General features: G+C 40.1%; 2 protein-coding genes across 6 annotated transcripts in view; both read left to right on the top strand.

Annotated features, from left to right (window-relative positions):
- Positions 1–27552, top strand: IL1R2 (interleukin 1 receptor type 2). Its single transcript, XM_061626823.1, has 9 exons — positions 1–258; positions 4689–4816; positions 4917–5175; positions 10839–11013; positions 13881–14055; positions 17970–18035; positions 21412–21547; positions 22679–22824; positions 26049–27552. Exons 1-9 carry the CDS (start codon positions 245–247, stop codon positions 26174–26176), a joined length of 1227 nt encoding a protein of 408 aa, XP_061482807.1. The 5' UTR covers positions 1–244; the 3' UTR covers positions 26177–27552.
- Positions 27102–27795, top strand: part of IL1R1 (interleukin 1 receptor type 1) — an 81895-nt gene continuing 81201 nt past the window's right edge. For 4 of the 5 annotated variants that reach the window (XM_061626820.1, XM_061626821.1, XM_061626819.1 and 1 more), the window contains exon 1: positions 27102–27182. The gene's annotated coding sequence lies outside the window, so the exon portion shown is untranslated. The remainder of the gene's footprint in view (positions 27183–27795) is intronic. The other variant, XM_061626822.1, reaches the window with a different exon arrangement.

Raw genomic sequence — 27795 nt, 5'->3', positions numbered from 1 at the left:
TCATTTCCCCTTGTTTTAGGCAATACACTCGCACATAGCTAAGTATTGATTATTTTTGTTCCCCATAGCCAAGCAACGCAGAAAAGGTGTATTTTGAACCTCTCTTGTTCTTACAAATCCTGATTAGGCAACTTGGAAAAGTTTTCTGTGCGTTTTCTGAGATGGATATAAAATCATCTACTGAGACCTTTCCGTTTTAAGGTGATGTACTTTACAGATCTTTGAAAAGTTCAAAAACAAAAGGATGGAGAGATCCAGGTAAGTGAGTAATGCTTCTTTATGGAGATAGTTAAGTAATGGAATGCTAGGCAGTTTGATTCTCTGTTCAAACATTCAGCAAAACAAAAAAACAGCTAATGGAACAAGATCAGGAGGATTAGTGCTGATGGTTCTTGCAACTATTTAACAACTATAATTATAAGTATGCTGAATCTTCATGGAACTCTGCTTGGTGGAGTAACAATTAACAATCTTAACAATTAATATAACTATACATTCAGCCCTGTGCCTAAGACTGAAAGACTCCAGTAGGTTTTTTGTTTTGCTTTTGTTTAAGGAGGACATTAAGCTTATTCAACATTGCTGGGTTTGCAGCAGGGACCCATGGGTGGCACTGTGTCCACTGAAGCCTGCCTGATATCCACCCTATAAAGCTGTTCTGCCTGCCTTCATGCTTTCTGCTGGGAGACGTATGGGCACTGCTACCTTGCTCTAGCTCTATAGCCCATTCTATCCCCCAAACTTTGGGCTGAGACCAGAAAAGACCAGGAAAGCTTAGCCTGTTTCAGGGGCATTGTTAAGGAGTGGCCCAAATCCTGAGTCACTTGCACCAGGCAATGGATTCCCTGCCTCCCCTCCTTTAAAACTTGGTTCATAAGGCAGATTTCCCTCTGAAAACTTGCCTAAATTTGTATCTATACATATAAACTATCATATGCAAATTTGTTGCTGGAATCTGTGCCCCAAGTATTTTAAGAACTTAGCAACACCCTTGGCACCTTCCATATTCTGTCTCCTATTTCCTGTTGACTCTATGCGAAAGCGGATTGATTCAAGCTCCAGTATTTCCCTGTGCCGTGCTACTCCACTTATGCACCTCCGTGTCACCGTCAGTGAAGGATCCCCTTTCTTCTCAAACCAATCATGTTCCTATCACTCTCACTGGGAGCCAGCAGATTTGGGTTCTACTTCCATCTGAAGTCCCAAATGTTAGGAAAGCCATTCTAATGATCTAAGGGGGTAAGACTGATCAATTGTAGTCTTGCTGAGAGATGGACTTCAGGTGGTATAAATAAAGCTTACTCAGCTTTATTCAGTGGGTTAATTACAGAGAAAGACAGTGTGCACACTTCCCATGTCTTTTGGTTCTGGGTTATATCCTGGTTTGGAGGACGTGACTCAGGTTTCAGGTTATATATTAAAACCACAAACTTGAGCTTGCACAAAACATATTGAGTAATGTGTAGAGTGTGCATTGTCAGTGCTCAGATAGCTAGAGGTCAGTAACTATGCTTTTAATTCAAACATCCTTTAGCAGACACCTTCCAGTGAGGTTTAGGAAACAACAGTTACTAGCAATAAGAAGCCTTTTCTTGCGCAAGAGGCCTGGATAGCATTTCAAGTTGCTGAAAGTTGAGTCTGAAGTAAATAATACTGTTTCTTTTTCCAAACATATTGAATTGTGTGTTTGTAACAATAGAACAATATCTCCCTAGCAAACAGCATCCCCTGCTAAAGGGGATACATAGATAACAGGATTTGAGTGTTGATAAACTTAAAATTCAGTTTGTTGGAAGCCTTTCAGCCAAGCAAAACTAAAAACATATGGCTTGGGGTCCCCTGAAATCAAGAGGTCACAAGACGTAAGAGTATAATATGAATATATGACTGTGGAGAAATGATGTGCATATGTCTGTCTGATTATATTTTAGGTTTAGAAAAAATATTTCTGTGATTTCCATTGATGTCAGACTGTGACTGTCAAAGTTTGAGGGCTTGTGGTGTTACTGTGAATGCTCCAACAGATTTTGCTCCCCATTAGATTTCTAGGTGGGTCCCCAAAGTCACAGCTTTGGACTCAGTACAGAGAGCAGGTCAGGTCACTCCAGATGATACTAGACAAATACAAGCTCATGGTCTATTATTCTCATACACCTTGGAGGGCATGCAGCCAGGTGAGGGGGAAAGGCATGTCCCTTCCTTCTGGAAGCATAGCTAGCTAGTTGTTTCTATGGCAATATGGACAAATATTTAATCATGCAAAAAGGATACTTGACAGGCTTGGTTGGGGCTCCCATTCACTTAAAAAAGAGACTGGTTTGACTGCTTTTGCAGTTCCTTCTAATACACACAACCATAGTCTTGGAGAGGACCCAAACCAACCCCACATTCCTATAATAATACTCTACTGGCAAAGAAGAAAGGAGTTGGTGGCTGGTTAGGCTAAGAGGCTGCCCTGTGTAAAGTCTTATCAGAAGAAGACTAAATAAGCAGGTTTTTAAAATCAGCCGAACTGGCCAAGTAGCCAGAAGTACAACCAGAGGATCGTTGGGGTCAGAGTCAGGTTGTACCCAGTAGCTGGACCAGATTGTGACTGAATTTGGCTGGAGTGGAGGTTTAGGGAATCTGGCCTGAGGTGAAAGCCTTTTAGAGGCTGGTGTCAACAACAGCGTCTATTGAGTCCTTAGAAACTGTCATTAAGCACATTTAAGACCCCAATATAAATAACAGGATTCCTTTATGTATATAATATCCCTTTAATAAACTATCTTAGTTAGTAGTTCATTCTGTCTCCAGTGATGGTGACAGCTTCATGCCTAAGCCTTTCATACTAGGCTATCAGGTGGTTTTCAAAGCATTCTAAAGAAATAGGTAGCAGTGGAAAAGGTCACACTGAGGAAATCTGGCAGGGAATTCCATGAAGTCTGGAATATAAAAATTAAAGAAGCACACATATCTAAACTTGTGTTTATAAAAAGTGGAGTTGAGGGGATTGTCTTCCTATAGTTGGTGACACTGGAAAGACCCATTTCCCTATATTGGCAAAGGGATCTAAATCCAGATTCATACTCTTACATCCCTCTTTATCATACTGGACCTTGCATATTCTCCCACGTTGAGGCAACTTGGAACTTTTGTGGCACTCATAATGGGGCTCATGTCAAACTAAAGTAATAAAAAGGAAGTATCTGTAGAATCGCTATATCATGTCAGAGACTGTTGTTTGATTTATAATGTGCTCCATCCTAAATGCTTAAGGAGATGGTGTAACAAGTTAAAAATCATGCAAGTCCAATTACAACAATATTCTGTATCATAGGCTACCCAAAGCCAACTTGATCAAAATATATGTTCAGAGTTGGAATTTTAAGTTTCCAGGGCAAGCGTACCCAACATGCTGCCCTCAAGATGATGTTGGACTCTGTTGGACTTATATTGCCATGCTGACTTGGGCTAATGGGAGATGAAGTCCAGAAACATCAGGAGGGCAACATGCTGGCTACCCCTGCTTCAGATACTGCACAATGTATCCATTGAAAATGCTTCTTTGCTTACCTTAGCAATCATGTCATGGCACATAGCTGGGAAACAATTAAAAGGTCACAATGAAACATGAAAGTGACGGTCACTTTGAAATGTTGAGTCCAGGCCATTTAGGGTTTTGCCAGTCTTCACTAGCACGGTTAATTGAGGGTGAAGAACAACAGGGAACTAGAGTCAGAGGACTGGTATAAAGTACTCCTTACCTGCCAGAAGATGGCTGACAGTTGACTGTATAATCTGAAACTTCCAAACCATCACATAGTAAGAGGCACCTTCCAAGCTGTTGGTGCTCTAAACCACTGTTCCTCAACCTTGGGTCCACAGATGTTGTCAGACTACAACTCCCATCAACCCCAGCCAGCTTAGTCAATGGCCAAGGATGATGGGTGTTGTAGTCCAACAACATCTGGGGACCCAAGGTTGAAGAACAGTGCTCTAAACTGTGTAACAGTGAATGCCAAATACAAAGATATTAGAACTGAGGTAGCCAACATGGTGCCCTGCAGATGCTTTGGATGATAATTCCCATAATCTCTGATCATTGTCCATGCTGGCTGGCACTTGTGTAGTCTGGAGGGCACCACATTGACTACCCTGGTTAGAACATGATCGGCAAATCAGCCACGACTAGCAAAGGCAGCAGGTGTGTGTGGTGCTTCAGGACAGAACAAAAGGGTCCCGAGAGCCTAGCTATAATGTAATCAAGCCTCCAGTCTTCCTGTACTACACCATTATCTGACCCCTGGTTCAATAGACTAGAGAGAAAGTCACTCAAGCACAGATGGTGGGGTGGTACTGCATATATACTTCATTGTTCACAACAGTGACACTGTTTTGTATTCTGGGCATGTTTGTCAAGAAGGTTGGTCGCTACTATTTAGCGTTAAGGGAACCCAATCCATGTTTTATGTGTTTGAATTCACCAGAGTCTGGAGCAGTTCCTGTCTGGCTTTTTGCCCTGAGGCAGTTGAAGAGAAAGATTTCTGGTGTGCTTTTCTCACACCTAATGTGTCTTCAAGTTTCTTCTAAACAAAGTAGTTTGGTGGTTATCCTCCATGTAAAGAGTATATCTTACACACTAGTTTTACATACAGTACTAGTTTAGAACACTGCTGTTGTTATGGCACTCTTATTATTATTTGCAGGTTTCAATGTGTCATCCGTCTTCCACTCTCCTGTTTCCTGTGGAATATGGTGCCCAGGCTCTTGTGTATTTTCAGTGCCAATACACTGGATACGTCTGCCTTCAGAATTCAACGTGTGGAACGTGCAGGTGAAAGCAGTAAACATCATGGCCAAGTCCTGGGTCAGGACATTCCAATGTTTCTTTCTTCTTCTTCTTTTTAATACAAAGTAATTTTGTTTTTATGTAGATAATTGCCATGATCACACCATGCATTTCAGGCCTACTTTCGTACTGGCAGGAGAACCAACGGTCCTCAAATGTCCTCCTTTGATATACAAACATATGGATGTTTTTGACTGGCCCTTTAATGTCACCTGGAACAAAAATGGTTCAACAACAATTATCCCTGCTGGATACAGAGAAACAAGAATTCTGTCGGAAGATGGTGCTCTCTGGTTTTTACCAGCTTCTGTTGAGGACTCTGGAGTGTATATCTGTACTCAAAGGTAGGCATTTTAAAGCACAAGGCTGTTAGGATAAATTGCATAGGGTTAACAAGGTAACATGCAATTAATCTTATGCAAGCATCATCAAAGACTTACCACAATGGATTTTACAGGACAGATCTGTGGTACTGTTTATCAAGTGTCATCAGAGATTGTAAGTAGTATTGGGAGGTATCAGAGGCTAAATGTATTTGATTTTTCACTGCATCATATTTGAGGCCATATTTATCCATTTAACTTCAGTTTAACTATTATTTAATTCCTGCTAAGGCCAAGGCTTGAATCCTATAATTACAACATGAGGTAGTCATAACCAAAAAACCATTCCACCCACGTAAAGCTCTATGTAGCATGATAATATTGTTTAGATGCGTTGGATCATGTGGCTGCTTCCAACTCCAGCATTAGTGGTCCTGAAGGAAGTGCTGCCCTTGCATTGGAAGTAATTATGTGATGCATCCATTACCAATGAAATGTGAAGCCTGGACACAGGAGGGCATGGCTTCTTAGCAGATGACATGCTGTGTTGGCATTCTGAGATAAGACTTAAAAGCGAAGTGTGGATTTGTTAATGTTGTAGGAGTTGGATCCTCCTCTCTTCTCTTTTCCACCTGGGAAGTATCTTGGAAACAGAGCCAAGTTGATTTCAGGGGAATCCCATGACTTTTCATTTACTGTAGTGAACACAGCATAATTCACTGTAACAGTCAAGAAGTAAAGAACAACCCAACAGAAGTACCAATGCTGTTCTCTTGTATGTATGAGATCACAATCTGGAAATTGAGAAAAGTGGATTTATCCAGCACCAGTTGCTCATTGCTTGGTTCTTTTAAAAATCCCTATAGTTCAGGTTTTGAGGAATGCCCTTCCCCCCCCCATGCTTCAAGTTGTAATCCTCTGTGTAAAAACTCAAACTCGGGACAAGCAGAAAATTTGCCAGATCTAAGATTTGAATAGTTCCCTTTTGACTCTGTGCCCTAATTAAAACACACACCAGGTAAGCTTATGAATTAGCTCACCTAATTGAAAGCCATTTTCTTCTCTCTGATCCTGGTGTTCAGATGAAAGGCAATAAAATGGCCTAGAAAGAAAGAATGCGAAGGACGTTCACAGTTACGTGAGATGAAGGTAGAGTACTGGAGTGAGAGAAATCCAAATTTGGGTGTCCTAAACTCTGGTTCCACATGAGACTTTGGGTAATATTTCTGGAAATTCCTTCAGAACATAAGAGTCCAGAAGAGACTAAATCTTCCAAATTTTGCCCTGATAACCACTGTGCCTCCTGTCCCATCTTTAAATCCAGTTGGTCTCTGCTGGGCAACTGTCATGCCTGACACCTCTTGCATTACAAATTAGGCCTTGATATTGTCTTAAAATACTCAAGATAATTCCAAGGATTTTATTCTAAGAGGTTACAGTTTAGAGAAAAATGTTTGACTTCCCAAAACTTGATTTAGTGTATGAAGCACAACTCTAGACATTCAAAAAAAGTGGTGGCAGTTGGATGTGGAAGTGACTTACACTTCTTTTCTTTAGACTTCTTGCTTAATGTTCGGAGCAAATACACTAATGTTTCTCCTGCAGGCAGATGTCTTGAGCTCTCTACACATTGGGAACGTTTGTATATTTCCTTGGGGCAGGGAAATGTCTTGAGTCTCCACTTTGCAGACAGTAAGGAAAGAGGAAGCACAAAGCACTCACTGGCAGTAGTATGGTGGCAACGTTGGAAGTGCAGGGTTCTTTCATGACGGTCATGCCACATCCTCCCAAGGCAACACCCCCTTTTCCACTTTACCTTATCTTCCTTGCTCTCCCAGTTGTCTCACGATTCCACACTCCACTACAACAGATGTCCCTAAGAGCCAATCAGCATGAAATGGGATGCTGTGTGTTAGCTACTGAGAAGAGTCTTCTTAGTGGCTGACTCACTTCCTTTTACTCTGATTGCTCCAATTTGCATGAAAGCACAAGGACTCTTCTCAGTGGCTAACACACTCCCTTTGCATGCTGATTGGCCCATAGCTTCGGCTATGGGGCGGTATATAAATGTAATAAATAAATATAGGAGCCTGGCTAGGACCCTGTTCCCTGTTGTCACTGGAGTGCAACTGGTGGAGGGGGAGAGCTTGGAGCACCTGCCTTGGTGATAAGAAGAGGGGCACAAAATGATTTAAAGATCATGCAGTCTATTGATGGTTAATAAAATTATAAGTCTCTAGAGTGCCATGCACACTGGTGCTAAATACTACTATTGCTACTGGGAGGAAGGGTGGGATATAAATATAATAAAAAAAATTCTACCACTAGGTTACTTTAAATATTGTTTTATTTTTTAGTGTGGACTAATGTACTATTAGTTTGAGGTGGGGCAAGAAAAACTTCCTCCTGTGCTTCGTGTGGGCAATTGGCCATGTAGCGGCCTTGCAACAACTTCTTGACTCTGTCTCCTGCAGCTAGGGATGGAAGGATGTCACTTTCAGTTCTCTCGGTTTCTCATTGTTCCAATCTTAAATTCAGTTCTCTGCATTTCCGCAGCAATCTGTGATTAAAAACAAAAACTCATGAAAACAGAAGTATAGTTTCCAAATCGTGTGAAGTATTAGTTCCCCTCTGTTCAGCACTGGTTAGGCCTCATCTTGAATACTGCGTCCAGTTCTGGTCTCCACACTTCAAGAAGGGTGCAGACAAACTGGAACAGGTTCAGAGGAGGGCAACAAGGATGATCAGGGGACTGGAAACAAAGCCCTATGAGGAGAGATTGAAAGAACTGGGCATGTTTATCCTGGAGAAGAGAAGACTGAGGAGGGATATGATAGCACGCTTCAAGTACGTGAAAGGTTGTCACATAGAGGAGGGCCGGGATCTCTTCTCGATTGTCCCAGAGTTGCAGGAAGCCAGATTTTGACTGGACATCAGGAAAACCTAATTGTTAGAGCCATACGACAATGGAACCAATTACCCAGAGAGGCAGTGTGCTCTCCAACACTGGAGACATTCAAGAGGCAGCTGGACAACCATCTGTCAGGAATGCTTTGATTTGGATTCCTGCATTGAGCAGGGGGTTGGACTTGATGGCCTTATAGGCCCCTTCCAACTCTACTATTCTATGAAAAATTTTCAACATTTTAGTTGCACGTTTCTCCTAATAAACAAATTTTTACATGCAATTTTTACGAATGAACACATTTTGTCAATTTCTCACAATATAATGCATTTTATGTTATTCTCACTAATATATTCATTTTTATGCACTCTTTCCCATATGTGTTTTTGTAAACATTGGTCAGAGAACTGCATCACAAAATTCGGATGAGGGCAAATTTCAAAGGATGGCTGTTTCAGTTCCCATATTGTTTCAAAAAGTACAAATTTGATCAATTCAGCTAAGTGTGCAAACTAATTAAATTTCTCCCCATCCCTATTTGCAGCCCAAAATACACACTCAGTTATGATGGCCAAGAGTTGGTATAAATGTAAGTTGAAAAATGGCACAGGGAAAGAGAAGTTAAAGAAGCCTCCCTTTTGCCACCACATCAATCTTCCTCTTTAAATTGTAGGCTGGATGTCTGGAATTTTTTAAAAAATTAAAACCCACATCATACACAGCAGCAGCAGTTGGTGTGGTTTTGCCTTGAACTGTCAATTCAGGGCATATGTCTAGAATAGGGAGCCTGTGCAAAGTTCAGAAATTGGCTGTTTACAGCATGGGTCTCTTCTGGTTCTACCTGTTGCTACTCGTTTGAACATCTGCACTTTCTGTAGCAGTCAAAGGCTAAAAGTAACCTCCATAAGGAATTTTCACCACATTTAGCCCTCCAAATAGAAAGAAAAGAGAGGCTGTGTGATGTTTAAGGGGGATGGGTTTACATTTTCAAATGTCTTAAATAGCATTGCTATTAAATATAGCATTGCCGATCAGTAGGAAACATGTCAATAATCTTTAATACATACTAGTAGTGATGAAACAACTCTTGTGTCATACTATCCTCTATACAATATTCAAGCAGTATTGCATAGTCAGAAAACTGTCCCAAGGTTGCTGTGTGGAGAAACACAGACACGCTCAGTCTGCTGTGGGATTGCAATGTCCTTAATATCAAAAGCTAGCTCACTGAGCACAACGGAATATGTACAGGGAAAAGTATGCAAGACTTCCTGTTTAAATCTCAGGGGGACTTTTGTAGGCAGAGAGAAAGGTCAGTTATTGAGGAGGATATGTGAATGAAATTTAGGTGAAAAAGTTAGCTATTGATGCCAATTTTCTGTTGTAATGTTACATCCATTATAATGCTTTGATGTTAATCCCATGGGCAAATCCACGTGGAAAATATTATGTCCTATTGAAAAGTCTAAGTTGAAGCCATGCAGATCTTTCCAAAGTAATAATGTGCAGGAGAAATACTCCTTGTTCAGCCTGGTTTTCAGTAGTCGGGGAACTTGTGTACATCACAGCTTGAAGCTGGTTTAATAGTTATCGCCTTTGCCCAAGGAAACCTGGGAATGGTAATTTTGTCAGGGCTTCTAAAGATACAAAATGTGTTTGTAAAATTATTTATTTGCAAACATTTATATACCATCAAGAAAAATATGGTGGTGAACAGTATGAAATCAACAATAAAGTTACATCCATAAAACAAGTACAAAATCACAGATCAGTAGGTCAGCTTAATACATTAATATGGCTGGATCATCACTCTGGGTAAACCTGGGTGAAAGTCTCAGCAACCTTACCAAAATTGAGTCCTAGGATTCTTTGGGAGAAGCCATGATAGTTAGGACACTTCCAGGCAGGTGTTTGTTGTGGGATGGCTTCCCTTGATCCATGCACTTTTTTTGATCACACACTATTGCCAATTACCTGTTTGCTATATCTGAACAACCCTTTCATATATTAAGCCTCTAAAACTTATATAAACTAATAAAATTGCAGTGTAGAAAGATATGTTCTGATAGGTACAGTCATTTTTTCAAGTATAATTTTCCCAACATGTATTAATGAATGCCTCTTAGTCTCCAATGAAAATACTTAATGCTATTATTATGTCTGCCAAAGTAGGATATGTATTTTTAAAAGAGTGCCTATTCTCATTGCAAGGGTTCTTTTAGCCAATTTACAAACCTGGGGCTACTCCTGACATCATACCAAAGAAGGGCCCCCATGATTCCATCAGGAAAGAAATACCTTAGTTTCTTCTCTGTGTCAGATAAAATATTTCAATGACTGTTTAATTTAGCTTTTTTTAAAAAAAAATACACACTATGAGGTGTATTCAATGGTGGATTTTCACAAGTTGTGGCAACCATTTTCATCCATCTCTTCTACCTACCTGAGCCCTCCATTCTGTTCTGGAAGGATCCCCTAAACCTATGGAATACTTTTTACGGGTGGTGGTGATGCAGGGAACCTAAGCGGTTGAGGTCAGCAAAAATCAGTTGTGCCAAGTTTTGCAAGTGGAAATGCTTTCTGGAAAGGCAAACCCATCATAAAATAAATCCCAGTGGTGATTTTATTGTCCAGTATATGCTTAATTGTTGAAAATTGTTAAATATGAATAAAAGAGCAATGATGCAATGATAAATTTTTCATTTTTGTGTCTGAATGCTGTGTTTTTTTCTTCCTCTCTCCCCCTGCACCCCGGTACACATTTGGCTTCTGCCTGCAGGAATTCCTCTTACTGTGCTGATGTGTCTGTTTACCTAACAGTTTTTGAGAAAAGTGCTGCCCAAGATATGTCCTATATCCAGAAGGCCTTCACATTTAGTTCTGGAAAGGTTGTTTGTCCTGTCTTGGAAGATTTCATTGAAAAGAATACAAATTATGAACTCAGATGGTACAAGGTAATTTCTACATGGTGCATGGGAATTTGAACTTGGACTTCTGATACTCAAACTCAAGGGATTATCACTTGCACAACACTAGGAACTCCCTTCTCCGTCAGGTAGCATGGCTGGAGTTGTAGTCCAACAACATCTGGAGTGGAGAGCCATCCTTTGCCATCCTTGGCCTAGGACCAGATTGCCTAGCACTGGATTAGAAAAAGATCTTAAATTATTGTTAGCATGGTGACTTGAAGTGGTGCTTCTTCAATAGCTGTGACTGATACAATTGTCTGGAAGTGCCCTTGAACATTAGAAAATGAATGTTTTGTTTTTAGAGTTTCTACATTTAAGATTCTAAGCCTCAGTACTGTTTTCATGAAGCATAGATCCATCTATCACAAGCTTTTAGCCAAGAGAGATAAACAGAATCTCCATGTTTAGAGGCAGTAAAGCCCTTAGCATCAGATTCTGATGACAAATGAGAAAGTTGTTGTCTCTGTGCCCTCGATGCTAGTGACCCAGAGGCATATGCTTGTTAGTCTGTAGGCACACTAGTTGCTTCAAAAGCAGCCAGAATGGTTTTTCTGACTGAGTTTTGAAGCAATTTTGCCCTCTGCTAGCCACACCTCCCTTCTCCACTACTGATTCAGACCTTTAAGGACCGCCCACAGCAAAGTGTTGGGCCAATCATTGTCTTTGCCTGAGCCTGCATGCAGCAAAGTGTTTTCATTGGCCACACTTGGAAAACAAACGGGTTGATCTACCCTTTGGGAAATCTGCCTGAAGCTGAATTAAAAACACACACACTCACTCAAGCTGATCTGACCAGGTTTTAGAGTTTAAAGGGCAGAGTTTGACTAGCATTGTGTCCCCCCATTTTCAGAAAACAGAAGTGGAGATGCACTGGAACTGGCACAACAGTAAGTATGCCTCTGCCCAAAGAACCAGAATGCTGGACTAGATAAACCATTACTCTTAGTCTGATCCAGCAGGGCTGTTCTTATGTTGAATCCAAAGCTTGAGCCTTTTTTTTTTTTTATTGGAACATTAGTTATGTCCACCAAACCTGGCTCTCCACTTTTCTCTTGATTAAGGCCATTTACCTCATCCAAATTCAAAATAGTTTTCCATGTGTAAACTTGCTTGAATTATGAATGTGCATGGTGCTTTTCATTTTGACCCTAATGACTTGGAAACTGCAGGGCAGTAATTCTGAAATCCTGCAGAGTCCTATTAAGTTTATCTATTTCTAGCTTATTTTCTGATGAGATCATGCATTTTTATTGAGCATAGAGAAGTGATAATGGTGTCTGGCCAATATTGGAAAGTGAAGCCCAGTATTGCAGTATCCTCTTACAAAATTATTCTAGAGCCATGTTAAGTTGCTGAGCTGACTTTGCGCTGGGGAACTGTTTTGATTAGGGATGCTTGAGGAATTTGATCTTTGCTCATTCCGATATGAACTGACCTGATCTGCAGTTCCCAGATGAATGTGTGGAACAGAACAGATCTATCAATCAGATTTCACACTCTCCAGATGTTGTGACACAGTTCTTGGTTCAAAATAAAATATTAAAATATGTTTAAAAATACATATTTAGAGAGAAAACAAAATACATTTAAAAATTAGATGTGAATTCTTATTCAGATTTTTTAAAAAAACAAATTAATGCAGATATGGGGTGCAATGGTGTTCTAGGGGAATACCTGTGGAAGTCACATGGACCCAGAAATAGAGCATATATATCCTTATTTAATCCATCCTCATTTCATCTACACAATAGGGAATTTTGCATATTCTGTTTCTGTCTCCACTTATACTACTGCAATAGTATATGTAATGACTGCAATAGTATATGTAATGACTGCAATAGTATATGTAATGACTGCAATAGTATATGTAATGACTGCAATAGTATATGTAATGACAAGCCAGGATTCATGGGAAATGAAAGGATCTCTGGTAAAGTCCTTGTTCCAACTCTGCACGAGGAGGAGGAGGAGGAAATGTGTAAGTCTGGTGCTTAGCCCAGGCTCCTCTCTGCTCATGTACATAGTGCTAAACCATGGTTTTTTATCATTGTGTGCAAATGTAGACACTGTGTATAAAAAGCTTATTGGAGGCACCCTTCTGCTTTGGAAGAGAGCCAGTGTGGTGTAATGGTTAAGGTGTTGGACTATGACCTGGGAGACCAGGGTTTGAATCCCCATACAGCCATGAAGCTCACTGGGTGACCTTGGCCAGTCACTGCCTCTCAGCCTCAGAGGGAGGCCCTCTGAATACCTCTTACCATGAAAACCCTATTCATAGGGTCGCCGTAAGTCGGGATCGGCTTGAAGGCAGTCCATTTCCATTTTTCTGCTTTGGAACAGCAGACTCTAAGTGTGTTAGGGAAAGATAATTATGGCACAAATCAGATTCCTATCTCAAAGTCTTTCCAGTGCTTCATGGCCTTTCCAAAGTGCCATCATTACTATATCAATGGATGTTAAGCCAGTTCAGTGACATTAAGTGATAAAAAAAGAATTAACTGAAAGAGCAAGAACTAGAGGTAGAGACACACTCACTGTTGTGCCAGTCCCAATGCATCTCCACCTGTCTCTTCTGAAAACGGGAAAACAACGCTAGTCAAACCCCACCCCTTTTTACTGTAAAACCTGGTGGGATCCACTTGAGTGCTTTTTTAAAATTCTGCTTCAAATAGATTTTGCTACTCATCGGCAGGTCAGCCCGTTCCCCCTCCAAATGTGACTAATGGAAACACTTTGATCTGGCAACTAGTGTGTTAACAGCTGAAGGCTTCTTGGCACTGAAGGAAGGTATGCTGCTGTACTGAGCCACTAAATGATTGCTTCTCATCTTATTTGTGTATTTGTATTTGTAGGATTCAGCACCTTTGGATATTGATAATAAAAAGTTTGTCGTTCTGAAGGGCATAAATTATCTCATCATAAATTCTGTGTCACTGAATGATTCAGGCTACTATACTTGTCAAATGGCCTTTGAGCATGGAACAGCACAATATAACATCACCAGGACCATTCACCTAGAAACACTTGGTAATGAGCTGCATTTACTCTTTGAACAACCGAAGTACATATCGATGAACAGGACTGTACATAAATACTCCACTTTTTAATGTTTAAATATCCAAATTCTGTATGAAGTTAACTCTGAATTTTCCACAAGGATCAATTATGCAAATGTGCATATTGCCGCCCCAGGCTCCTGCTGGGAAGAAGGGTGGGCTATAAATGAAATGATAAATAAATAAATAAATATTCTTGGAATGTGCACCCTGCAGGGCCATTGCTCAGAGCCCAAGCGTTGCATACAAAAGGTCCCAAGTTGAATTCTTGGCATTTCTAGGCAAGACAGAGAAAAACTCCTTTGGAACCCTGGAGAGCCATTGCCACTCAGTTTGTTGACCCACGGGGCCTCCCCATCGCCCTTATCCTCCCTTCCCCCAGTAAGTCATTTAGGTTTGCAGTCTTGTACTGGCACCAAATACAAGTGGTAGTGCCAGGGGCATTTGTAATGGAGTCACAGGAAGGAAAGGGGTTACCCTCCCCACTGCCAAAAACACTTCCTGTACTGAAATTAAGCTATAGAACTGTCTTCTATTGAGGGGGAAAGAGTGTGTCCGTCTGGATCAGAAAGGTTTTGGTGTTCACATTCGGCTTCTGTTAGTTGAATGAGTAGGGGAAGAATGAAACAGGAAACCCAATTACCACCTCCATGACTACTAGCTGTCCTACTAAATTTTGCTCCATTTTGGGCTTCTATGAGGTCATCAAATAGTGATCACACATTTTGGAACTTATTTCTAACCGCAAGGACTAGAAATCTAATATACAAAAAAGGAACTCAGATATGTAAGTTGCAGAATTTGGCCTGATACTAACCCGTGCAACTCTGTGGTACAATTGCAGATGCATGAAATATGCACATCCCTGACTATAAACAGCTTTCCAAGAATGTATTTTGGCAGTGAACTGCGAAAAAAGACTCCTACTCTTTCTCAGCATTACAGCTGTCAATTTCTAAGGCTATGAGTTTATCCAGCACAGCATTCCAGCTATTTGCTTCAGATAACAGTCTGACATAGTTTCACAAAGGACTAAAATCACTGGCTAATAGCCAACGGCAGGGATGGGAATTCACAGCCCTTGTGGGAAGTAGAATAGTTGAACATTAAATGCCTCACCTCACAAAACTGAATAATTTATGCCAAAAGAAAGCCAGTAGGATTGATTTCAAGCAGCATAGGAAATACGATATTTAATCATTAGTGGGACATCTATTTCATGTTTGTCTTTTTATTTTTACACAAATTGCTTTGCCCACAGATGTTAATTGATCTGTCAATCAGTACACATGCTGGCCAGCAGATGGTAGTAGTGTGTTTAATGTCCGGTCAGATCTGGTGCAACTCAAGACCACACATTTTTCCCATTCCAATTTTTAAATTAGTTTTAAACAAATTGAGAACCTCTGAAAACTTCCCAGAGGAAAGAGAGCCCAATCTCTCTCCCCCACCCCATCCGTTAAGGGTTGAAGATACAGTCCACCTTGCCTCTTAGAGGGTGGATGGATGAGGCTTGGAAGGTGTGTAGTACCAGGTGTGCATCATCAGAGGCTAACTCCCAACTTAGCCTTCACCCAAACTTGCTTCCTTTCAGCTGTCTCCCATCAGCTTCCTGAACTGCCAACCCTGATGGCTGAAGAGCTGCCATGTACATCCTTTGCCCATGGCCTGGTTTTATTGTGCAGGGAGCGTACAAGCCTTTTCAGCACCCCAAAATATTTTTGTAAAAGGCAGTGGATGGGAAGGGAGAGAACTTCTGTCATGTCCTTCCTTTCCCCAGCTAGCATCTATACAGAGCTCACCCACGCTATGGAGGGGATACCCTAGAGAATATTCAAGCCTATAAAACAAGGCTGAAATATCAGCACATAATTTGACTGAAGTCAGCCAGATGTCTGAAGTCAGCTCAGATAAATCCGGTTTTACAACGTTCAGTATATTTGTAAGATGTGTATATGACATACTTATGTGTAAAAATAAATAAATGCATCTGTATAATGCACAATAATAAATAATTACAGGTAGCTATTTACCAAATGGTAATTTACCCTGGGAGTGCATATAACCCCTGTTGTCTCATCTATATTACCAAGAAATGAGGATTTTTAAAAACCACACTTTGTACCTGATCAGAAATCCAGAAAAACATGGGTGTAGTAAAATTCTTCTGAGCTGATATGGACTAGTCTCTTACTAAATGGTTATATGCACACCATGGTAAGTCACCACTTGTTAAATTGTTGACGATATTTCACCCAATATTTCACCCAATATCCTCTTCTGTACTGTTATACTGTAAGTGTATCAAGGAGACACCATTACTGTGACAATAACAGACCTAGTAGTAATGCTATGCTTTATCTCTCTGATCATAATTTTTTTGTTATTTAGCCATTTAGTTGCCACCTTGATAAATAAATTCAATGCAACTCCACATCTTCCATTTGTATCCCACATTAACAATATGCATGCATTTAAAAAGTCCTAGAGAATTGAAATGCTTTTGACTTTACTTTTTGAAATCAGGTGGAGACATTTCAGTTTCTTTGAACTTTTAAAATGCTGATCCTTTTATTTGTTCATGCCTGTTTTTATGCAAATTAAAATAATATAATAAAAACACCAGCATTTTAAAGGTCCTGGAGAATTGAAATATCTTATCCCAGTTTTGAAAGCTAACTGTCAAGGTTACCTGTCAGGCCTCTTTAGGAAGGCTGTCCTGTAATGACTGCCACTTAGAGCATCCATACAACTTAACTTCATGAGACCAGCAAAGCAAAGCTTAACCAAGCTGATCTCAAAGAAGAAGGTGCATTCTATATCTATGAATTTGACACTGTCCTGTAGTATGACATCCCTTAGTCTTCAGAATGGTCCAATCTCCACATAACATTAAACCATACCATACACCACCAGCAGTGTGAGCATTCCCCTCTCCTAATGTTCATGCATGAGGAGGAGGAGGTTGGAAGCATCTGCTTCTGGGTTTAAAATAATGGTAGTTGCTATGTCTGAACTGGGACCTTTGGTTAGTTTAGGCTATGATCAGCTCAAACAAGTAAGGAACAGAAACCATGGTTTGGTCCTGACTTGTTTGAACAAACTACAGTTTAAGCTATGGATAGAGGAGACTGTCAACTTTTTGGTTTCTCTCAGTTTCTCATTTTTCCAGTTTGATGTTTAGTTTGCCACATTTCTGTATCAGTTTGTGATTTTTTAAAACAATTCTTCACAAGAAATCATCAACATTTTAGTGTGCATTTCACCTAATATGCACATTTTTGCAAGCAATTTTCTCTAATATGCAATTTTGTACATGGCTTGCATAATATATGCATTTAATGCACACTTTCCCATAATACATGTACATTTGTACACTTTGGTTGGAGAAGTGCACAACATTTGGGGAACTGCGAATTTTGAAGGATATAGCTGTGTTTGGGTTATTTTAGGCAGTGTGACTTAGGTTCTCATTAAAATGCAAACCAGAGTGAATATCTGCCCCTCCCTACTTTGAACTAACCATAGTTTTGCCCATAGTTAGTTTAAATTCAGAAGCATATACTTCTGATCTCCTCTTCACAGCTGGACTGGAAGGGGAGAGTGGAGCACATGAGCCCAAGACTCACTCTTCCTCATGCACGTAGCAATAGACTATGGCTTAGAATTATGTGCATACTGGACTATAGCAGAACATGTGAACAAGGTGTCTGAAAACACACACTCTAGTCAATATTCATTCTGGTGGTGACTGTTGATTTTCAGACATGCCTTATCCTCTTGGGAGAGGTAATTTCTCCTCTTGTGGTAAATATTGGAAACAGTCTTGCTGTATCAGGGAATGAGTGCATTCTCTACAACTTCTTTACTCTAAACTCTCACCAGGCCAAAAGAAGAAAAGCAGTCCCGTGATTGTCTATCCAAACCAAAAGATTACATTAGCAGCTCTCGGTAAGACCAAGAACTTAGTCAAGTGGTTTCTGAAAGCAAAGTATGGTTATGTTTAACTGAATGTAAACTAATTCTTTTTTGGGAATATAAAATTAGAATTGGGACAAACTCAGTTTGAAGTTTCTTACAAATGGGTTTTATTACTATATTAGTTCCAGCCATAATTACAACTAATAATGGTTTGACTGGCTTTGCTATAATCATGGCAGAGTTAATGATATATGTAGTATCCTAAAGAGTATCCACAATTCATCCTTTACAGTGAGGGCCAAACCAAACTTATACATAATGTGTCATCTCATGATTCCCCTGCCTGTTCCTTCGTTTAATGCAAAGTAGTCATGGGTGGCTTCAAGACTGAGTTGTGGAGAATGGAGGAGTAAGAGGCTGCTTAACCCTCTTCTTGCCAGTTAGTTGGGCAGAAAAATCAGATTAAGGTGGTTGGACAAATGGCTGGCAGGAAATGGTTAGCTGGAAAATATATAGAACAATACTTTAGCTTCCTATCCTCTCATGCTCTGTCTAATAATGGTTTGGCAGACATATCTTAGGTGGTATGGAAGTGGTCTGATCATGTATTTACTGTGTTGCAATCAAATGCCTTAGAATGCAGCAAATGTGTGTTCAAATTGCTACTGTCACATTTAAAGTGTTACGTTTACCTTCACCCTAAGTCACTTGGCCTCATTTTACAAATCATAACTGTTGTGATATGTGTGGAAGAGAACTGGTGGTATTTCTATCACAAGGAACCCATTTATACCATCAAATATTATAGGTGGTAAAGGAATAGCTCTGCCTTCCTCAGCTGTACATGTAGCACTGCCATTATCATTGTAAGCTGCTTTGTGGAGGACGTTCCTCAAAAAAGCAGGGCAGACGTTTTTAAATCTGTTTCTAGAGCAGGTAACAACAGTCAAATTACAGCTCTGCTATGTTAAGGAATGCATACCAAAACACACTATTACTGGCTCTCTTGCTATTCCATAACTCAGGGTGAAAATGGCGATGTATGATTTCTTGCATGATATATATGTCACAGATATTTTGTGTATGTGTATGATCCTGCCCCTCAGTTCTTTACCATTAGGAGAACAGAAAAAAGAAATCCAAGTGTAGGAGTATCCATTCTCACTTGAAATGTGTCATTGTCTACAAATGGTCACATGTATCAGGTCCTAAAAAGAATCGACACAGGTTTCAAAAACTCTGGGGTTTTTGAACCAGAAACTTCATGGTCTGGGTAGGGGGCCCAGCCTAGTGAGCTATCATGGATTCTGCGTGATCAAGTCTTGGTGATCTTCCACTACAGAAGGACATGAAGATGTCAACATGACTTCTGCAAATAGTAGGCAGTAGATCTGTAGGGTGACCTCTAGGTTGGCCAGGCCTAAGCTTTCTCCATTTTCATCTTTTTTTCATCTTTCTTTTAAATCATTTTTATTAATTTTGAACAAATTACATCCTCACAGTCAGAAAATTTTATAACACAAATGTCATTTTCATTCATCTCGATCAGGATTTGGTCTTCTTCCTTTCCCAAAAGTAGAGATGGCAGGTATCAAAGGGTTAACTGTGTTCAATATCTAACTCAGCACATTTGCTTAAATAACAAAGGATGTTGAGGAAGTGACTGATATTGCTAACTATTTGCATTAGTGGCATGTGGGATGTGTTTGTGACATATTTTTGTTGTATCTGCATGTGAGAGGGATCTTTTGTACTTGATGCCCTTTGAACGGGCTTGTCTCCAGTTGATACTGTGTTTGTGAATGAGATTGGGCAAATGTCATAAAAGATTGCTCTGCAGGAATAAAATATTCCCGGACACAAACAAGTACAATGACTCATGCTATTCTGGGCTATTGGAATGCAGGCCTGACTCAAGAAGGATGTGGTTAAACCACATGTTGCTGGCTAACATAAATGGAGAGGGCCATCAGCTAAACAGTCTTGACTCGTATTGCCTAAATTCTGTATTGGCTGGGAAAGAAGCTGTTTGACGTTTGCTGACAAACTACTTGCCACCAGCATCTCTTCAAATTCCTCTTTTGTGGATCTTGCCTAAGCAAGTGTTTTTACTTTGAGGCTTCAGGCATTCCTTGGAAATGTTGCTTTTTTGGGCTGCTGCCCATTTGGGGTTTGCCTGGGGTATTGCACTGAGCCTAAGCATTTATGCGTTGTCTTTGCCTTGAGATCATTGAGGTCAATTTCAGTTATTAGTCCTATTAGATCTTTGCATACCAATGGTGTGGTGGGTGCTTGTTGAATTGCTCTTGAGTAGTTCCACCTAGCCCTTAGTTCCCTTACTAAGTCTGGGCGGTTGACTGGTCAATAGAGTCTTAGTTAAATATTGTCAAATAATACTCAAGTATGTTTAAAACATTAATTTTATTAGGACAATAATACTTTAATCAACACCAGGTTTGCTACTTGGGTTAATTAGAAAAACAAATTAGTTGACTTATAATGCAACAGTAAAATTGCTTGTGTTTCTCTTTGGAGATGCCTGCTGTTTTAGCAAGTGGCCAGTAGGTGGCGCTTTGCTATACTGCTAGGTTTGGCCTTGCTAGGGCTTGAGGAACAAGCAGCCTTCTGCCCTGTCCGTGATAATTTTATCTCACACTGGCACACTGTGGCACACTGGATGTGGAGTACCCCCTCCCCTGAAGTGTAACTGGCACTGAATTTATTGGTTTTTGGCATCCCTTGAAAACCTTTCTCTTCTGCAGGTGTTTGGGATAGAGGGTGATGTATATAGTCATGTGGAGCCATCTGGTTTGTCTTGGGAGGGAACAGAGTGAATTGTGTATTGTCATCCTGGGTTTTTGATTGATTTTATGGTATGTTAGAATACATTTTTATTGTTGTGACCCGCATGATGATGAAGGGTGGTATATGAATTTTATAAATATGTAAAAAAAAAGCTTCCATCTATACTGTGGTGTTCTTGGCATCATGGAATGTTTAACAACAATCTTTGACTGGTGCATGCCAGCTGCTAATAGGACTACTTCAGAGTAAGCTGCATAACCATTATTGTTGTTTTAACGAAAAACATTTAACCTGAAAAGCTACTTTCTTCTCTGGATAGAATTGATAGTTTATTTAGTTCTGTTTCTAATATGCCCTTCCCAAGGAATCTGAGCTGGTAACATTTAAAACAAAATATATGCAATAAAAACAAAATTACCAAGTTGAATTAAAGTTAACTCCACATCTACTTAATCCTGGCTGTTGAATGCCAGCTTAATTGAAGAATGCATTACAGCTCTGCTGGAAACTTTTAAAAATTAAGGAGTGGTGATATCCATTATTGCTCAATATATTCTTCAACATTTGTTTGTTTCTGCTTCCACATTTCCTTTTAAAATAGGTTCTCGTCTGACGATTATATGTAAAGTCTTTGTTGGAGAAAGCAGCCATTTTTATACTGATGTCTGGTGGCTAGCCAACAAGAGTTACCTTGGGATAACTTATCAAAATGGCAGAGTTACAGAAGGAGAACGTCAGTAAGTATGTGTACCCTAATCTCTGATCATTGAGAGATTTCAGGGGTACCAACCTCATTCATTTCTTTAGAATGAAGCTCACTGGAGACATATTTGTGATATATGGTTTTATTTATATGAATGTACATGCTGAGCACAAGACAGAAGGACACAGAGCATTAACAGTTTTTGCTTTGCTAACCCCCAAAGTCATAGCTTTAGGTTCAGCACCTAGAGGAAGACATGCCTCTGTCTTTTGTTTAAATGATAACAACCCCAGGCAAGTCCCATTGAGTTCTATGGTGCTTTGCCTTTGTACCTGAAGGCATACAGTGCAACTGATACATTGGGCTATATGCTGGCTTCTTCCCCCACCCCTCTGGCTGCACTGTAATATATGAACAAGGCGTTGCTTTATTTATTTTTCTGCCTTTTGTTTAAGGAGCTCATGCAAGATTTTCCTGCCCTCTTTATCTTCTCAACAATCCTTAATTAACAATCCTTGATTAAGGTGATTAGAGTGATTAGATAGACAGTGGTTGTCCTAAAGTCACCCCAGTAAACTTTGTGGTTGAATTGGGAATTTGAATCAGTATCTTCCTGGTCTTAGCCTGAGGGTGCTTCCAGAGACAGGTGCTTATTGTGGAATTGGTGCTTCTCATGCATGCAAGTTTTTTTGTAGCATACTTATGATGTTGGCAACAAAATGGCAGCTCATAGTTTTTCTCCATTTAATCTGATTTTTTCTCTATTCCCAGAAAGGGGAAATCCAATAAGTTAAAACCTGTTGTGAACAACCTGGTTGTAGTATTAAGTCCCAGTCTGGAAGCACCCTGACACTCTAACAATTACATTGCAATGGTTCTTCACTGAGATGCTGTCAACTTCCACTTTTATTTCTATTTTGAATACAAAAATTCAATATGCTATAGCAATATGCTACATTGAAATGCATATGCTACAAAACACTGCTACAGTGAAATGATCACATTCTCATGGGCTATAAAACTGCCACTGTCATAGTTATTGTTCTCTTTCCCCCCCATTACATCATCACACAATGCTAAACTGATAGTTTACAGGAATTATAGTGTTCTGGAATTGTCATCCATTAAAAATGTGATCAATTAAATTGCTGTTTCCTTGTTTTAGGGAACTTGTAGAAAATGATGAAAATTACATTGAGGTGGCACTGATTTTTGACCCTGTGGAAGAAGCTGATTTCAATACAGATTTCACATGTGTTGCCCACAACAGTATCGGGCACGAAGTGCGTGCAGCGCAAGTCAAGCAGGAAGGTATCTGTGTATGAATACTATTGTTGCCCTACTCTTAATGCACGGTTCAGCTCAGAAAGATGTTTGTTGTTGTTGTTATTTTATTTATTTAGTTTAATTTATATTTATTTAGTTTAATTTATATACCGCCCTAAGCCCGAAGGCTCTCTGGGCGGTGTACAAAAGATAAAAACAAGCATAATATATAAATACAATAAATCAAGAGACAAAACAAACAATAAAGAACCAAACAACATCCAAAATACAGAAATACTGTTAAAATACACTTTAAAATGCCTGGGAGTATAAAAAGGTTTTCACCTGGCGCCGAAAAGATAGTAGCGTCGGCGCCAGGCGCACCTCATCGAGGAGGCTATTCCACAGTTCGGGGGCCACCACTGAAAAGACCCTGGTTCTAGTCATCACCCTCCGAGCTTCTCGATGGGATGGTACTCGGAGGAGGGCCTTAGATGTTGAGCGCAGTGTACGGGTAGGTTCATATTGGGAGAGGCGTTCCACCAGGTATTGCGGTTATATGCCTTCAAGTCAATTACGACTTATGGCGACCCTATGTATCATCAACCTCCAATATACCAGTATTGATTGCATAATGGCTATATGGTAACTTCAAAAATAATATTTTGGGGCATTGTTAGTCTTTAATATTTCTACAGATAGACTAATCATCCTTAACTCACTAATTCTTCCAAATTCAGACAGGGCTAGAAGAGACCCCTGTGTGAAATCCTAGAGAGCTGCTGCCAGTCAGTGTAGACATTACTTAGCTACATGACCCTATGTTCTGACAGTATAAGGCAGCTTCCTATGTTGGGCTTCATATCACATTGGTAATATACATCCAGACCACATGGCATTCAGAACGTGCCTTTTCAGTAGTGTCCCCCGGCTGTGGAATGCTCTCCCCAGGGAGGCATACTTGGTGACTTCTTTATCCATCATTAGGTGCCAGGGAGACCTTCCTTTTCACCCAGATCTTTGGCCCTTGATGTGTGCTGCCTTAGTTTGTTTTTGTCATGAGCCCTGCTGGAGGGGGGGTGAGAACCAAGCAAAGGAGGAAGACTTAGAGTGGGATGTTCAAACCAGTGAGGGGCCGAGCAGGGAGTGGGACTCAGAAGGTGCCTTAGCTCTGGACTTTGACAGTTCAACCCTACTAGCTGCAGATACTCCTGTGGAGAGTCAACCTGACCAGCCAGATGCTTCCTCTCTCCCTGTGCTCGGATTGCCAGCAGACAGCCCTCCTCCCTCGGAGGGGGAAGACAGGATGGTGACAGAGGCTCCACCTTCTCCTCATGCCAGGAGGCAAATGTGGCAGGAGATTCAACAGACACAGTTGAGGCGGAGTCTTCCCTGTGTGCTCACACTCCAAACAGTGACAGTTGGCACATGCAAGCAGGGTGCCCGCCCAACCTTACATAAGCCGAGTGGGGGGGGGGGAGTAGTTGCTGAGTCACTGAGTCAACGTCTTAGTGCTGCAAAGTTGTGCCTAGTTAGTCCTAGAGAGATGCTAAGTTCTGAGTAAGCTGTAGGTAGATTCATGAAGCGCACTGAATTGAAACTGTCTCTTACTACAATAAAAGAAAAAACCACAGCCATGTCTGAGGCTGAGTTCTTCGAGTTTGGGCAGGACAGTTTTTCATTTGGGTTTTAAGTTTTTATAATGCATGTTTTAAAATTTGTTTTATATTGTGTGTTTTTAAATCTGTTGTAAGTCACCTAGAGACCATTGGGTATGAGGCAACTAACAAATGAAATAAATAAATAATACTTCACAAGGCCAAGGCCACTGTTCCATTTAGACCACTGACACTGCATTAGGTGAGAAGAGGTAGCATTTTTTCCCCCAGCGATTGCCATGCTAGAGAAGCAACATTGAAGTTGTCATTGAACTATACCGACTGTTGAGACAAGATAAGATGTTCAATTTTTTTTGTAGTTGATTATATATACTATTTCCAGGAATAAGTGTTAAACCTTACTGCTGGATGTATTTTGAAAAGTTATGTTTCTACTACTGATAAAAGGAGAGAAAAAGGAGTTAACTTGCTAAATTACATGTTGTGTAATCCATGAAAAATAGTAGAGAAGAGTTTTATTGCTTGGATGATTAGGAAGCAAGAACTGATCAGCTCATCAACATGTCTCAACAGCACCTTCCAAGAATTTAAGGTTTGGGCAGGGGGATGTCTTAAAAATAAATGGTGGCAGGTGTTACATTTGCCAACAGCTTTGTTGCACTGTGAGGAAACATCCCCACAATTCATCTACTTTCTAGGAGGGAGCAGGACAGGTTATGCTTTAAAAATGTTGGTCAGATATGAGATCCTGTTTAGTCAGCAGAAGCTTGTCCTGTTCCCCCTTGTGGAAGAAAAAATGACCCTTGTAGCAATAATTAGAACTAATCTCAGCAATGAGTTTGGAGCAGACAAAAGGAGATATTTATAATTTCATGTGGTGCATGCTTGATTTATGGAATTCACTACCCACAACATCCTGTGATGGCTATTTCTTTAGAAGGGTCAAACAAATTAATGGAGGAGAGGTGAATGTCTATAAGCCACGATAGCTAAATGGAACCTCCATTTTCAGAGGCAATAGAGCTCTGGATGCCAGATGTTGTGGAGAAAAGCAGGGATGGGAGGAGTGTTGCTTTCATGATCTGCTTTCGGGGTGCCTGGCAGCATCTAAGAACATAAGAAGAGACCTGCTAGATCAGGCTATCATGACTAGTAGCCATAGATAGCCTTTGAATTTGTATAATCCACTTTTTAAACTATTGGTAGCCATCATTCTATCTTGTGGTAGCAAATTCTATATTTTAACTGTGCACTCTGTGAAGAACTGCTTTGTTTTGTCTGTCCTGGGTTTCTCACCATGACCCTGGGTTCTAGTATTATGGAAAATGAAGAAAAATGTCCCTATCCAGTCCACTTCCTTCACATGTGTCTGGCCACTCTTGGAAATAAGATGGTGGACAAGACGGCCCTACCTCTGCTCGAGCAAGGATATTCTTATCTGATGTTCTTAAACATTTTAACTCCATTTCTTTCTTCACAGATAAAAAATACTTTATTTTCTTAAATGCAGTCTGACATTTTTGGGAATGGATTTGTCTGTTTGAGGGAGGGAGGGAGGTTAGGGAAATAATATCCCTGCTTTTTTATTTAAGCTGTGCAAAATTTGACACCTGATTTTTTAATTGAGTTCTTCTCTCTCTTTTTTTATAGAGCATGATTTGTCTTGGTACTTGGCGCTAATTCCTATGGCTGTAGCTGTACTCATTGTGGGAGGACTGTGTATGCATAAATGCTGGAAGCAAAGATCTGCAAGAGGATATATTGCAACCAAATCCTAAAGAACAAAACATTTTTAGCATAAAAAATAATCACTAATCTGTTTAAGCATATTAAGAAACCTAGAAATGACCCAAGACATTTTGTTGCCTGAGGCAAAAAATCCAGATGTAATTTCCTGTGATGGCAAAAAATATAATAAATCAATGACATCTTGTTGCCGCTTGTTAAACTATTAGAGCGGTATTCAACTAAATCTTTCCAATAGCAGAATGATTTCCACTTGCGCAGTGGGACTTCCTCCTTCTGTGTGTGCCCCATGTCATCCCCAAATCGGATCTGGAGAGTTGGAGGAACCCTCAGAACAGATTTAGGGAGGTGCAGGGGGAGGAGAGAGGGAGAACGACCTGTTGCACAGGAGAAACCCTCACACTGATGGAAGCTTTGTCTTAGTGCTGTGTTGAATACAATCTTTAATGTGGAATGAATAAAAAGGCAGTGTGATCCAAAGAGTTGCTTGTGCTAGCCCTATTAGAATTGGTTTTTTCTTTGAACAGCTGATTCTATCCCATATCACAAACTGCTTTAATCTCCTTCAGTTCCAAAAGCTGTTAACCATGCAGCATTGGAAACTCTTGTCTAAACAAGTCTAAAATCCTACTGAATTCATAAAATAAGTTTCTCAGATATTTGGATGCCTTTAAAAAGTGTTTAATATGTTCTACTAGATTGAAATGTATGGATTAAATAAATAAGGGATATGAAGCGTCCGGATCCCAGAGATTGTTTGCAACACATGTATTTTTAATCTTTGTAAGTTCTGAGAATAGTAGCTGCACCCTATGGACAAAGATAAAATCTGTGTTGCAATGCTTGCTTTTGCTTAAAGGAAGGAAGAAGCCAGTCTTTTTTCAGTGCCAAGTACTGATGTCATAGTAACCACAAATTGGCTGCTTTTCCACAAACCCCTCCATATTTGTGCAGTGATCTTTGTCTGAATTGCTTCATTTTCAAATGACTCTGCATTAGTGGAGGAGAAGGCATAAGTAACTATAATTCAGTTCAAAGGTAACTCTGTTTTGTTTTTGCTTTTGCTCAAAGACTGATAGCTAGAGAATGAAAGACAACTGTCATGGTATATGATTTGTCCTTGGGTGGGGAAAAGGAAGGGAAAAATAATATTGTAATTACAGATCAAAGTTTATGCTCCAGAAAGTATTTGGCTTATTATTACCTTCCTTCCAGACAATGACGTTTATCACCAATATAACAATACTTTTTGTTGGAATCTCCACATCTTCGTGAATCTTGTCTGTGTCAAGTCAACCACAATGTCTTTGAACAGTAAATTCTGGATGTAACTGTGTTTTTAGATTCTGTAGCCTTTTCCTTGGCAAAAGATAAAACATAAATTAAGAGTTTTGTTTTATCTTACACACACGGTTGTATCAGACTCCTTGCTAATAGCTCAGAGCAGCATTTGCCAACCTGATGCCGTCTTGATGTTTTGGTCTGCAACTCTCATCAGCCACATGGCCAGCAAGTGCTGGCTGAAGCCAATGGGAATTGTACTCCAAAACATCTAGAGGTCACCAGGCTGGTGAAGATTGACACAGAGGATATTATTAAAAAAGGAGGGGGGTTTACACTGAATTCTCACAAAACAGAAGTCCATGTGTCC

The sequence above is a fragment of the Rhineura floridana genome, chromosome 5 (genome assembly GCF_030035675.1).
Source record: "Rhineura floridana isolate rRhiFlo1 chromosome 5, rRhiFlo1.hap2, whole genome shotgun sequence".
NCBI lineage: Eukaryota > Metazoa > Chordata > Lepidosauria > Squamata > Rhineuridae > Rhineura > Rhineura floridana.
Note: the sequence above shows the minus strand (reverse complement) of the source record. Positions and strands in the feature narration are given on the sequence as shown.